The sequence below is a fragment of the Akebia trifoliata genome, chromosome 4 (assembly GCF_017979445.1).
Source record: "Akebia trifoliata isolate Shusen 1 chromosome 4, ASM1797944v1, whole genome shotgun sequence".
NCBI lineage: Eukaryota > Viridiplantae > Streptophyta > Magnoliopsida > Ranunculales > Lardizabalaceae > Akebia > Akebia trifoliata.
The window spans coordinates 39,350,403-39,366,281 of NC_141378.1; the positions used below are offsets into that span (position 1 = coordinate 39,350,403).

Here is a 15,879-nt window from a genome sequence, read left to right on the forward strand (position 1 = left end):
CACCCCAATTCATATGTAAATTACCAAAGAATTAACACACATCTTGGGGTGGCATTAGCAAAAGTTGGTATGGCAATAGAAGCTCTCTTCGTTAATGATGCAGTGAGTAGTGTACATGTCTCTCTCCCTGTCAGAGAATCAATGCAAACCCAAGGTTTGATACATACAAAGAGACAAGATTTAGTAGGGAATTTCAAAATAAAAAGCAACAAATACTAGGGCAAAACTAACTCATTATCAACAAGTTAATCGTTTTCAATAAATAAAAGATTTTATTAAGAAGCAAAGGCGTGGTCGAGAAGACCCACTCGAAAGTACAAGGGCCACAAAAGAAAAAGAAAAGCAAGAGCCCATTACAACACTGAGATGTTGCAAACCCTATCCCATCTCCCTACAATTTCTTCGACGAAGATGCCCCTAAACTCATTAAAAGCTTTACACCAAAAGAGCCAACCTAAGATGGATAACATTTTATTTTCCTTCGAGGTCGAATAGCCTTCAAAAGGTAACTGATTTCTTTCTTTCCAAACTCTCTAAAATCTTTCTTCAGTATTTTATCAAACCTAAGCTCTTCAACCATGATAGCATCTCCTCTAGACCTTCCTTCAAGCTTCTAGGGTTATACCCCAATTCCACCTTGGCCTTCTCACAAGAATATGACCATTGATGTCTCAGAACATACACAGTCTGCCATCCATTACATATTAAACAAGTCAGAAGTGGATCCCAAATTTTACGGTTAGTAACATTACAAGAAACTAGGGCTATCAATGGATCAGATCAGACCCGAAATCCAATCTGTTCCGGTAGGATAACCACGGATCCGGATCAACGATTTGGGTTTCGATAAGGAACTGATCCGATAATTTATCTGATCAATTTGGATAAACCATCTTTTGATCTGGTAGAGCTCCAATCCGGTGATATTTTTTAAATGTATTAAATTATGTACATTATATTTAATATTTTATTTAAGTAAATGGTGTATGCTATATTTTATCTGTACTTTTATTAAATTGAATTGGGTTGGATTAGAATCGATTCAAGAATATTGATTTCTGGATCCAGTCAAGAACAATACATCTCATATAGGATCCACTGACAGCCCTACAAGAAACTACTCGAAAAGAAAATAATAATAACTTATCAGGCCAAGTCCGGAAGTGTTTGTCTTGCAACACTACAAAAACCATATCTACTATTCCAACTAGACCCCTTATGTCCCACCAACACAAACACACAAAAGTGTGCTGCCCTCCATCCAGCTTTATTAACATGGAACTCACCTTGTGGTGACTAGTGAGCAGTACAAGGGTGCGTCAAAAGCACCACATACAACCAAACCAGGGTTATCACTATAAGAGTCATGGAAGTCACAATAGCCAAACATAAATAGCGCAAACACCTCTACATGTCGTGATTTACAAGGGAGGCACACTGAACTAAAACTGGAAAAATAGCCAATCTTTTGTCCCGGATTCTTTCGAAACATGCGTCAACAATCTAAAATAACTCATGGGAAGGGACTGAACCAGACTATCTAAGAGTTTGATACAGAGGTTAGACCAATGAATATTAGGAGTGCTGGCAACATTAGACACTATGGACCAAGTATCTTGGTTATCGACTCTAATAATAGGTCATGTGCTCATCACCTATAAGCCGTGACTGATATTACAGTGTTAGCGAAGTAGACGGGAAATTTGCCGGATACAAAAATTAGCAAGGAGAAGGTGATAGCAACAACTTTGAAGACCAAATAATAAAAAAACCATATATATCAAGAGCCTAGTCCATACTAGAAAACTGCAACCCCCATTTTATGATCGTTCTTGAAAATCTTTCTTGATCCAAAGGACATTTGGGCCACTAAGTGTTGAGTGTATCTTTTGCTCCACTCTTGGGTAGATCATACCCCAGTTAAGCCCCATGACCCTCTTATATTCATAGTTCTCCCCCTCTCCAACAGATTGGCTTTCGTATTTGGTCGCTTAACATGGTATTAGTATCAGAGCACTAGGTTCATATAGGTCACGGATTCGATTCTTTCCACCCTTATGGGTGAGGGGGAATGTTGAGTGTAAACTTTCCTCCACTCTCAAGTGTGTCATACTCATACCCCAGTTAAGCCCCGTGACTCTCTTATATTCATAGCTCTCCCCCTCTAAAACAGATCTGTCTTTTGGAGTTGTTGGTTGGTTAATAGGGATTAGTAGCTAGGCCAGATTGGAGCCCTATGAAACAGGCAGTTTGGTTTCTCCAAATACACTAATAAAGGCAGCTCACACCCTATCACGTTTGATGATGCTCGACATGAATAACAAATACATTTCGTACAATTGCAAAGTAGTGGGGATGTTGGGAGTGCCGTTACAGATGGAAGTATAATGGTCCACTAAATCCATAACCACCTCTGTCTCTATAAAAAGGGAGATCCCCATCAGAAGGAGATTGAATCCTTGAGCAAATTGACATCTAGAAATCTGCTCTGCAACTTTTTTTGTGTTCGAGTAACTAACTTGGAGAGTCTTCCGCAGGCACTACACCAGTGTTTGGGCGACATTAGCCAGATGGATGGATAAGAAGGGAAGAATCATTGAAGAAGACCGATCTCTTATTGGAGACCACATCTCACAGATCCTGACGTTAAAATGCATTACAATGTCCTTTTATTGTTACAAGCCAACAACAATGTGAAGAGCTAGAGATCTCAAACATTGGAATTTTTTGGTGATTACTTCTTATGATACTAACAATAGATAGTGATTACTTCGGTACTTCCTAAAATACTAAGACTATTGATTCAACCATTACAAGACGAAGAAAACAAAAATCTGTTATTGACACCCTAATTATTGCTTGTTACACCCCAATTAAAATTAAAAAAAAGGCTGAGAGTAAGTAAAAGTTGGGGTGCTAATAGAAACTCTCTTTTTTTTGTTTTTTTTGTTGATTTCTATTTGCTAGATTTAGGATTTTACACAAGCCTAATCCTAATAGCTAAGACCTGCAGAAGTTGTTTGAATGTGTTATAATGCTTTGTAATGTTGAGGTGATAACTTGAACCAAACTTTTGTAATGTTCGAATGGTATGCCCTAATCTTTAATTAGGGTGTGATAAATAATTTAAGAAATTGGGGGGTGTAGTGAGTAAAACTTGGGATGCCAATAGCATCTCTCAAAAAAAATATTCAATAGTAGGATGAAAAAGCATACCGGAGGACTGATAAGAGGAAGCCTTCCTGTAATTCGAGAGAAGAAGACTGACACCCATCCATAAGCCTCCACCATCCATAAAGGGATGTGAAACCAAGGCCTTTTTGTTCCGGTGATAACAGCGGCAAGATCAAAAACATGCTTGAAGGAGGCATTTTCACCTGTAAGTAGGTATCTTTCTCCAGCTCGACCTTTGGTCATTGCTGCTATATGTCCATCTACAACATCCTCAACATGGCTGAATGAATATCTATCATTTCCGTAACCAATATAACCAGGTAACCGCCCATTGAAGCGTTCGATCAACTGACGGAAAAAAATAATATTAATTACATTCGATTATTTAGAGAGCTTCTACTGCCACACCAGCTTTTGCTCACACCACCCCAAATGAGTGCTAATTCTTTGGTGATTTACATATGAATTGGGGTGGCGTTAGCAAAAGTTGCTGTGGCCATAGAATCTCTCATTATTTGTCCCCCATTGAAATTTGTTCTAAATGTGACAAGAAACACAGAAAGATGGGCATCATTACTGTCATAACTACATTTCAATATTTATCCCCCACTCAAGTCTGTTGAAAAGGCAATAGCAACAGAGGGAAGAAAAAAAACACCGAGTAATTTAGTTCTTTTATCAGTGGTTTTTCTACTCGTTTTGATCACCATGCAAGAGTTGCATTGAGATGACAGTATCCCATAACATAATGTCCAGTATTTCACAACCCAATTTGCAAATCTATTATCAGAACCAAGGTTTAAGAGAGTTCTGTATAGGTATAAAGAAGTCAAACTAAGATACTGGCAAAAAAAGAAAACATTTGTATTTGAAATTTGAAATCAAGTTGGAAACTTAAACTCAAATAATACTAATTTAAAATCAAAACCACTATATATATATATATATATGAGTCATGTTCTAATGACTCAGGTAAAAAACACATGATCCCAAGTTCCCAACCATATAAACACAAAATCCAATGGTTGGGATTTATCCTCGAGATAAGTGTTATTGGGATATGCATAAATCCCAACCATTGGATTTTGCATTTAAACAGTTGGGATCATATGTTTTTTACATGAGTGACCGGAACCCAACCCTATATACATACATAGTAACAAAAAACTCCGTTTATATATATGTATAAAAATGTCTCATTTAAAACAAGTTTCATACCTCTAAAGATCATTACAATAAAATATAAAAAACTCAAAGACATTTTTGGAAAGAAATGCGTTTTAATGGTTTAAACATGACTGTTACGTTCTAAACGTGTTTTTTTACATTTTAAACACATTTTTTATGTTTTAAACAAAATAAATTAAAAACAAAACTAACCCAGTTTTGGCAGGTCTATGGTTAATTTATATGGCCTTATGGTTGTTTGTACTTTGGTTCATTGATTATTGTAGGATTTGATGATGATGTTTGATGCTATAATGTTTTTTTCAATAGCTTGTTATTTTTCTCAAAAGATACATTGATGGTTAGACTTCTTTTATCATCATAAAATGTATAATTATGTGTGGGAACATGCTATCATACATAGATATTCAATAATAAAAATTTCGCTCAAAAATATATTATATTTAAAATAAATGCCTAATGTATTATATTTTACATGATGAATAGATTTTTTTTTTTAATTTTTGATATATATAATAGAGTTTGCTTGTGCCTACGACACAAGCGTCTTCTTTGGGATTAATGGGGTAAAAGAGGAAAAAATAAAGTTGGAGGGGTTTTATTAAATATTTTTGTGTTTAAGGGGGTAAAAGATGAAAAACAATCAAATGTGTTAAAGGGGTAAAAGAGGAAATATAGTAAAATTGGAGTGGTGAAGAGGAAAGACAATAAAGTGGGCCCCCACAAAAACTATAGCTCGATGGGACATTTGTCTCTAACGAAACTGTAGTTGAAAGGACGTTTGTCCCTCACAAAATTGTAGCAAGGTGGTTTCTCTCGATTTTTTCTCATTTCTTTCCCGTTTGAAATTTCAAAATAAAATAACTTGATACAAATTTTTACAATATAAAGTCAATTACAAACAGTAAAATAAGCAATTACAAAACATAAAGTCTTCTACTAGATTGCAAGCCCAAGTGTTATATACATGTTCTCCCCTAAAGTTGAAGAAACTCTATCAAAGCCTTACTTTCTCTTTGTTACAAGTTTTCCAACTACAAAATTAAAAAAGATAAATGGCAGGATCACCCCTCATTTTGCACCCATTGAGCATACGTTACAAAGGACAATTATAGCTTTCTATGGTGTCATACACATACCATCCAACACAAGTAAATCGTACATTATTTAAGAAATATACTTTTTTCAAAAATTTAATGTTCAGAAATATCATAATCTTTTAATGGTAAAAATAAAGATTAAAAATGGAAACCTACTACGATTTTTAGGTTTTCGATATGATAAAATGTTACGGTGTTGAATGCTTTTTTAATTTACAAAAACAAAACCATAAGCCATTATAACCATTTTTTTATGGTTTATATACAACAAAGTAAATTCCACCTATTGTAATGAGTCGGGCTAACCTGACTAACTTGACAAAATTTCAAATCTTATTTGATTTGCATGACTAACTTGATACATTTATCTATGTTATTTATGTGTGTGTGTGTGTGTGTAAGGGATGCTAATGTCCAAGACCTCATGGGGACGTTAGCATTGTCCAACACTTTTTTTGTCCAATAATACCCCTCCTTGTTTTGCCTTTTAGTGAAAATGACAAGGACATGTTAGTCTTTTACACAATAAATACATTTATTATGCAATTAATAAATGCATTAATTATGTTGGCATTGATTGCCAAAGCATTTACTACAAAAAAGAAATTTAATTCAAAATACTTAAATGCTCATAGCATTCATTATGTAAACAAGCATTTATTGTATAAAAAACCAATACACCCTCGTCAGTTCGTAACAAAGTTGGAAAAGTAAGGTTTGTAGAGAGCTTCTTAACTTCAGGGGAGAAAATGTAAACAGTACTTGGGTTGGAGGTCTGCTCGGTAAAATACTATAACATATACCATAAAGGGTCTTGAGTGTGATCATTACAATCTCCATTAATCCAGTATTTCACTATTTTAGCTATTTTTCACTAATTCTAAATCACGGTTAGAATTTCTATAACAGAAAAAAAAAAAAAATATATATATATATATATAGGGTCGGGTTCCTGCAACACACATTGCGACACACATATAGACAACGTGTTTGTCTTATATGGGCAAAAATGTTTGGAATGGGCTGATTTTTTGTGAGGATGATCTCTGTGATGAGGGGATCATCCTGGCAAAAAATCATCCCATTCCAAAACTTGTAACCCCATCAAAATTGATTTACAAAAATTGGACGGCCTATAATTTTTCAACAAAAATTGGACGGTCTAAAAGTTTCATAATGAGCTGATTTTTGGCAAGGATGATCTCCTCACCACAGAGATCATCCTCACAAAAAATCAGCCCATTCCAAACATTTTTGCCCATATAAGACAAAACGCGTTGTCTATATGTGTGTTGAAATGGTTGTCGTTTGAACCTGACCCATATATATGGGTCAGGTTCAAGGGTCATATGAGAAAACATATGAGAAAACTTTCGTTTCTCAAAATAAGGGTTAGAGGTTTTGGATTGAGCTGATTTTTTGCAAGGATGGTCACTATGATGAGAAGATCATCCTCACAAAAAATCAGCTCAATCAGAAACTTCTAAATCCATCAAAAGTGATTTACAAATTAGTGATAAAAATTGGTAAAAAATCGACAGTCCACATTCTAAATCACTTTTAATGGGGTTAGAAGTTTCAGATTGGGCTGATTTTTTTTTTTGGATGATCTTCCCATCATAGAGATCATCCTCATAAAAAATCAGCTCAATCCAAAATTTCTAACCCATATTTTAAAATTTTATTTACCGTCGAAAGTTTTCTCATATGATTTCTCATATGGCCCTTGAACCTGACCCTATATATATAGATATAGATATATAAAAATAAAGAAAACTAACCATCCGGGCAACCACATTTCCAGCAGTGACCTTCCCTGGGCCATAAATTACTCCAGGATAAAGCATAGTAATTGGCAACCCATCAGATGCAGCTTGAAGCGCAATCTTATCTGCAATTGCTTTGGATCTCTCATATTCAGTGCAAAAGAAACTCTCTTGATGAATCTGACATCACCAATTAACCAACAAACATTATAAATCAGACATAAATTATCTCCAATTGGTGGGTTTGTCAACCTAAAACAAGATTTTTGTTGGAGATATTCTCTGAAATTGTATGGGAGTGACACATGTCACCTTGAGATCCAAGCCCGACAAATGTGGATGCTAATTATGTACGAAGCCTTGGGACTAAGTCAGAGATTGGTATGGTTAACTCGGACTAGGGAGCATCTCATTGGGCTTAGACTAAGTCAATTGGTTTGTATCAGTTTCAATGTTTTTTTTTTTTGTGTATGCATAATTTCCTTTTTAAGAATTTAAACTTTTTAATTAATATAAAATGAGGTTTTGCGATTGCAACATCCATTAACCAATTGTATGATAAATAAAAATTTATTTTAAAATCTAAGTTCATATTTGCCAATCATGGTTTAAAAACTCAACCAAACAACGATGACAAGAACAAGTCAATCCTGGTCTCGGGGGCAACTGTACAAGATAGTTAACGTGAATTGTCCATCAAATTGACTCGTTCGATGTGTCCAGGTGGGAGGGAGGGTTGACTCGTTCGATGTGTCCAAGTGGGAGGGAGGGGCAACAGCCCCCCCCCCCCCCGGTTCAAGTTTTGGGTGCTTTAGGCATACCAGTCCAGTGAATGTTAGAGATACACTCCTGCATTTTCAAACTCATGACACGGCCCCTTGACCTCAGTTTTCTCTAATGGAATACTAGAAAATGACCCAAATGCTATATCATCAATTTATAGCCAAAAACCCTAGATTTTTCTTCCAAAAAATTAGTCATCTTCAAGCACTTCCATCTATATATATATAGATAGATAGATATATTTAATCTAATTAGTGTTATCTTCAATCTATCATTTTCAGCCTACCCTTAACCTTTAGTAGAAAATCCTAAGTATCCACTTCTATGGTAAATTAAGTTCAATTTATTTAACCTTATCTTCAATCCATTGTTTTCTATCTCACTTTAACCATCAATAGAAAATCCTAGATTTTCTACTCAAAATTCCATCATTTTCTACTCCATAAAAATCTTGTGTTGCCTTGAGGTTTGAAGGTTGAGGTGGATAGAATCTTAAGGTTGAAGACGAAGATATAAATTTTTACAAGAGGTTGAAGATAATTAGTTTTGAGAAGAAAAATCAAGGGATTTTAGCTAGAGGTTGGAGATGAGGGCATTGATGTCATTTCCTATCAATATATCAAAAAAGACTTAGTTCAAGGGGGCATGTCATCAATTTGAAAATACAGGGGTACCTTCAATAGTTCATCAAAACATAGAGGGTTTAGGTAGCATTGAAAATAATGGATTGAGACAAGCAAAAATGCTTAAATAGATTAAAAGGAATTCACCATAGAGGTTAAATATCTTAAAGATGACGAATTTGAAGAGAAAAATCAAGGATATTTTGGCTAGAGGTTGACGTCGAGGTTAGTCTATAAGAATATATTGAGGTCAAGGGGCATCTCATTAGTTTGAAAACATAAAGGTATACAAATGTAAGAATATACTGAGGTAAGGGGAAGTATGGAATAAAAAAATAAAAATAAAAATAAAAATAAAAGGATTAGAGTATGATACTGTGCAAACCTCAAATCCAAGTACCATTTACATACTCCCTAAAGTTGAAACAACACCTCACAGACCTTGCTTTTTCAACTTAGTTACAACTCCCCCTTCACAAGATCATTTATTTTTAAATGACAAGATTACCCCCCATTTACAAATATTGATCATAAATTATTTTAGGATAATCATAGGGATAGGCTAGTTGCACACCACCTAGAATCAATTGAACCCCATCACTTAAAAATCCACCTTGCATTCCATTGGTATGATTGCATTTCCAAAGAAGAAGAAAAAAGTTGTAGACCAACTTATTTTTCCTTCAATATAAAACAGAGAGATTATTTTATCTTCTTTGCCATTCAATAAAAATATAGAAAGAGAGCTTCTTCTTCCAAAAAAAGACAATAATATAGATAGATAGAACTTCCTCTCAATCATTTAACAAAAAAACAGAGAGAGAGAGAGAGAGAGAGAGGTGAAAATGGTATGAAATTGAAAATGGGAGGACTATTTGCACCCACTTTTTTGTTGGTCTCACATGCTTCAGAGTCATTTTCTAATAAATAGTGAAATTACTTGCCACACCCATTTAAAACAAAAAAAAAAAAAACTAACTTTTTGTTCAATAGGAAGGCACCGAAAACGAAAATTCATTGAGACTTAGTAGGATTCTATTGAATCTACCTAAAAGGTCATAGGAACCTATTTGATTGGGACACAATCGGAATCTACCGAGTCCTTTTAGGTAAATTTGATAGAATCCTACTAAATCTATGTTGGAAAATTATGGCTATCAACAGATGCTTATCAGTTCAAATACAGTAATATCCGAACCCAAATCCTAAATTTTTATTTGATATCTGAATTCGAATTCAAATCCGACAGATGTTCTAAAACTCTATTCGAATTTGAATCCGATTATCCTATCGGATATCGAATAATATCCGATTAGAATTTGAATAATTTGTATATAAAAAAACACAATTTTTCCTTATCCAACTGATTTTTCATTATTAAAAAAAAAACTTAGTAAATATTATACTATTTATATTATTTTATTTGTATAATAAATAAATCAAATAAAATATTATATATTATATATTATTTTTAATCGGATGTCATCGAATTCGAAATGTTAATATCTGAATCCGTGTCCGATAAGGATTCAAATATATAAAACTATCCAAATTCGAATCCAATATCTGAAATTTTCAAATAATATCCAATTTTTCGAATTTGAATTTTCGACTATCCATTGACACCCCTATAGAGAATTTAGTATTAATCTACCGAATGATGCTTCATTCAATTTTTTGTATTTTTTACTATCGAGATTTTCTAACAACTCCAAGATTAGGAGTTGAGGTTTCCACGATCATCTCTAATCTATTTTGAGAGCTCTAAGAGTATTGCTTCTTCTACCACAAAATCCTTGTTGAAACCCTAGTTGAAACTTACCTAAATGCAAAAAAGAAAAAGAATGAGAGAAGAGGGAGAGGTGTGTTGGAAAAATCTGCAAAATTTTGTAGATTTCTGTGACCAAGTGGGTCACTTTTAGCTATGAGTTAAGTGGGACCCGCACTTTGTTTGAAGCGGGAACACTTGAAAACCTATTCTTCTCTTTGAAGAGAATAATTTCATTTGTTAAGTTGTCAAAAATCCCTTTTGGGTGAATGAGAAATCGACTCCAAACAACTCCTACTAGCCATGGTTTGTTAGTATGTGGTTTATAGAACAATCGAGTTTGTTAGGGAAACTCTTTAGTCCCACATCGGATAGGAATAAAAAATTTGTCTAGTTCTTATATAGAACTTCTCATATCATTTAAGTGAATACGAAAGAGAGACTTGGGTAAGCTCATGCACGTGCAAGGGGCCCATGGGTTCAAGAAAGATTTAAACCATTTGTCTAAAAAATCCTTAATGTGTGTGCGTGCACGCAATGCGCATGCAGAGGGGTGCAAATTTCGATAATTTGAATTCATGTGGGTGTGTGTGTCGGGCCTTTTTGCTGATTTAAATCTTTCTTGAACCCATGGGTGTGATATATGCAGATTTTTCCAATAATCCCTCACATGAAAAAAAATGATGACAACTAAATGACGATAAAACAAAACAAAAAGAGTACAAATAAGAAAGATACTACATCAGGATAGGTAACTTGGGGCTTTGAACCTTCCATTGTAAAAACTATAGGATTTACTAGCTAAACAGTGAACATGATGTCTTAAACTATTCAAACTTTAAGTGTAAATCAAGATAATAGAATTCACATAGATCATTTCCTGGTATAGTCGATTTTCATGGTGTGTTCATTTTGGCCCTGAACAATCCTAGATTCATTAGTGTTATAGAGAATTTTAGCTTTTATAAATTCTTATGAAAGCGATCAAACTTCACACTCACATAAGTGATTCCTATTAAGAGTATCCTGTTATACCCCACTTGTGAATCAAGTTATAAACATCATTAAAAGCAAAGCTTACCCTAAAAACCGTTACAGGCAGCACCGTTACATCATAGGAATGGGTAGGGGTTTATCTCCTCACTGCCACTGGTGAGTCACACACAACTAGTTGTCCCATTGAACCTAGATCTTGAGATCCCCAGTCAACCAGGCTGGGTTGCCATTGAGATGACCCTTTTATGTAGGCTTTAATATCCACTCGATGTGACAGTATATTAGCTCTCTTGTTAAATATTTGGTAAGCAGATCCACAAGGTTGTCATTAAACTTTATATAATCAATGGAAATAACTCTATTTGAGAGAAACGACTTAACAATATTGTGTTTACGACGAATATGTCGAACTTACCATTATACATATTATTTTGTGCCCTTACTATCGATGCTTGATTATCACAATGTACACAGATAGCAGGCACGAGTTTTAGCCATAATGAAATATCCTCTAAAAAATGCCGAAGCCACTCAGCTTCTTCTCCTGCTTTATCTAAAGCTATTAATTCCAATTCCATGGTGGATTAGGCTATACACATCTGCTTAGAAGATTTCCAAGAAACAACTGCACCTCCAAGTGTGAATATATATCCACTTGTGGATTTTGATTCTTTAGAATCTGATGTCCAATTAGCATCACAATATCCTTCAAGTACTGCTGGATACCTAGTGTACTGCAACCCATAGTCTAGACTCAATTTTAAATATCTTAAAATCTTGACTAATGTCTTCCAGTAATCTGATCCTGGATTACTTGTATGTCTACTCAGTTTGCTAACCGAGTAAGCAATGTCTGACCTTGTGTAGTTCATGAGAGTACAAACTTAACGTTCGGTTTACTAGACGTGAAAATTGAAGTGCTGCTTCTGCGCGTGTGATCGTTATATCCTGGGAGACAATTGTTCATAGATCCGTGGGGCACCAAATTGCGGGAACAAAATTGTCTTAAAGACATTGTGTTCAACACAAGCCTCAATCAACCTTTAATTTGTTCGGTTTGGATTTCTAACCAGTTCTGATTTTACTTATTTTGAATCGTTTCTTGCTGATTATTTTGTGAAAATAGATTATCGGGAATCTACCTAATAACAAGGTGAATGTTAGAAAATAAGAGAGAAGAAGAAGAAGGAATAGAAGGAGGAGACCAAATGAGATTCAGATGGAATGGTGGGTGTATAATTAAAACTATAATTATCCTTTCAGTAAGTGGGTGAGAGTGACGAACAAATAGGGTTGGTGCAAATAACGCACCCCATTCGAAAATAAGTATGAAAATTAGTATTCTTATAAGATTGGGGTGTTATTGGCAACTTTTGATCTACAACTAGTTGCTCCCTACTATCAACAAGGTTGGACAAAAAAACCAACACTATTAAAATATTAAATATTTTAAAAAGACAAAAATACCCTTACTCATTGGTATATATTTAGGATAATAAAATTCTCCAAATGTATCACACATGTCTTTTCACCATAAAGATTCTATTATTTCTATATCTTTATATTTTAAACTAGGGTTTCGTTAACACGTTAAAGTGCATTAACTACACCTTGGAAATTGATTTTTATACCCTAAAATACTCTCAAATACTTATATCCAAAATGGATTTAATGCACTTTAACGTGTGCCCTTAATGGGCGAAATTAATAAAATCCTTTAAAATAAGTCATTTTGAAAAATATATTATCCTTTTGCAATTTGCACACAATTGTTGATGTAAGGAGGGGTAATCTGGTCATTAAAATTTAAATGACTTGTGGAGGAAGAATTTGTAACCAAATTGGAATTATTTCAACTTGAAGGATCAAATATGTAAATAACACTTTGATTTGGGGTCTGCATAGTAAAAGACCAAAAAAATAATAATAATAATAATAATAACGGTAAATTACACTTTCACCCCCTATAGTCTGGCATAATTCCATGTGATCCCCTAAAGTTTCGACAATCGCACTTTCCTCCTCTATAGATAGTTATCTATGGGGTACACTTATCTCCATTCCGTTAGCCAAACTGTTAAAAATTATATTTTGCATTTTATAAAGACTATTTTACACATTTTAAAGTGTTAAATTATTTTTTAAACAAAAGTATCCTTGTAAAAAAATGGGTTTACTCGTGAATGTGAATGACGGGTACATTTTTATAGTTAAAAATTATTTTTTTTAATAAAAAGATAAAAATGAGAGGGTAAAATAGTAAAATAAAATCTAAACTTAACACCGTTTGTGAAAAGGGCAGGGTAAGTGTAAATGTTAGGGGGCCAAAGAGGAATTATGCCAAATATAGGGGTTCAAAGTGTAATTTACCCCCAAAAAAAAAAAAAAATTATTACTTGGGTCTCATCTGCGATGGCTCCACCGTCGGTGCAGCCAAGGGCAAAGAAGGAAGATGTGTAGATAATCTTCTCTACTGTCTTCGTCTCTCTAAATACTTCCAATACGTTTCTAAGACCTTCTACGTTTACCTGCACTAACAGAACAAATTGTAATTTTATTTTATTTTATTTTTTTAGATTCGAAGGATTTAGGGTTTTAGGGTTTGGGGGACTTACGGTGAAGAATCTAGAAGGATCTGGAAGCCAGGGTTCAACAAGGTCTGCCACGTGGAAGATGATTTGGCAGTCAGTGCAGGCAACGAGCAGGGACTGATAGTCGTTAACATCGCCATAGGCGAGCTCAAGAACTCCATTGGTAATCGAAGAGAGGTCGTCTAGGTTGCTGGTACGCCGTACGAACGCACGTACGGTGTAACCTTTCTTCAATAGGGCTAGGCACAGTTTACCTCCTAAGTAACCGGAAGCACCGGTCACCAATACCTTCATTTCTCCACTCCCTAATAATGCTCTCTCTCTCTCTCTCTCGTATTTTCCAAGGTTTGACCGTGGATCGCCGTTTAAATCTGTTTAAATTTTATGGGGAAATTAGGAATGCCTCCCTAATAAATGAGAGAAATTAGAGATACCCCGTCATATTCAATATCAGGATTCCCCCTTGGCAAAATGTCAACGTGGCTGACTGCTCATAAATGACGAGATTTTGATTTTATTTAAGATCTCTACTTGAGTAATGCTGGGGTGATACAAATCTTGTACGGTGATTCTCACACTTCTGACGTGGCTTAGTATTTACCTCACTTACTTAATGAGTCAGCTGTCACATCATTTTTTATTATTAAAAAAAAATAAAAATTAACGCCTTTTCCTCTTCTTTTCCTATTTCTTGTGAGGTATGCAATGATTCTTTTTTATTGTGCACGATCAGCAGAAGTTGATGTTGGATTTAATTCTCTTCTTTCTCTCTCTCTATTTTTTTTTTTTTTTTCATTTTCTCGATCTCGCGATTTCAGGCAGGGGCAGGGACAAGTGGGTTTGCCCAATCGGATCAATGAAGATAGGCGTTTAAAATCTGAAGGAAGATATGAAAGGATGCAGAGAGAGAGAGAGAGAGAGATCTCTACTTTACTATTTATGACATTTGAGAAGCATTTGAGCTAAAGAACCATCAATGGGTGGCCTTTATTTTCTTATGTTATTCTTTAATTTTCTCTGTTTTTTCTCTCAAGATACCTCAAGTGCTGCCAACATCATAATCTATCAGTGATGGGCAGAGGTTAGTTTCTCCATATGGAACCTTTGAACTTGGTTTCTTCAGCCCCTCTAATTCAAAAAACCGTTATGTAGGAATTTGGTACAAGAGAATCCCAATTCAAACAGTAGTTTGGGTTGCTAATAAAAGACTCCCCACTTAAAGATTCGTTAGGAGTTCTAAAAATAGGCTTAAAGGCCAATCTTGTTCTTGTCAATCAAATTGGAAGCATTATATGATCATCGAATTCATTGAAACCAGTGGATAATCCAGTTGTAGAGCTCTTAGAATTTGGAAATCTTGTCTTGACAGACAAGAAAGAAACTTTTCAGAAATCTATCTATGAGAAAGCTTCAATTATCCTTCAAATACTTTGTTACCTGATATGCAACTTGGATGGAATTTAAAAACTGGGATAAATCGGTATTTATCGTCGTGGAAGAATTTCGACAACCCTTCTTGTGGAGACCTTACTTATGGGCTTGAACTTATAGAATATTTTGATGCAGTTATGAGGAAGGGCTCGATGAAGTACTATCGAAGTGGACCATGGAATGGTCTTCGATTTAGCGGTGCTACTGGAATGAAATCTAACCAAGCATACTTTTTCAGTTTTATTAGTAATGAGGATGAGAACCATTGCATATCTTACAAGAAACAGGGAGAGAAGAGGAAATGACTTAAGCATGGTTTTAAATCTCGCTCGAGTCATCTCGGTCTCGTTTAGCAAGAATAAAGATATGCCATGTGTCTCAACATTCAAATAATCTTGCAAGATAAATGAGATGATAATCTTGCAAGATAAATGAGATGTCTCGCACGGTAATTCGAAA

The 15,879-nt window shown here is 34.8% G+C and overlaps 1 protein-coding gene across 1 annotated transcript; it reads right to left on the bottom strand.

Annotated features, from left to right (window-relative positions):
* Nucleotides 1-252: 252 nt before the first annotated feature.
* FLDH (NAD(P)-binding Rossmann-fold superfamily protein) lies at nucleotides 253-14,338 on the bottom strand. Its single transcript, XM_086441025.1, has 5 exons — nucleotides 14,014-14,338; nucleotides 13,795-13,926; nucleotides 7,244-7,408; nucleotides 3,217-3,522; nucleotides 253-687 (listed from the first exon to the last, which is right to left on the bottom strand). Exons 1-5 carry the CDS (start codon nucleotides 14,281-14,283, stop codon nucleotides 547-549), a joined length of 1,014 nt encoding a protein of 337 aa, XP_086297151.1. The 5' UTR covers nucleotides 14,284-14,338; the 3' UTR covers nucleotides 253-546.
* Between the last annotated feature and the right edge of the window lie 1,541 nt (nucleotides 14,339-15,879).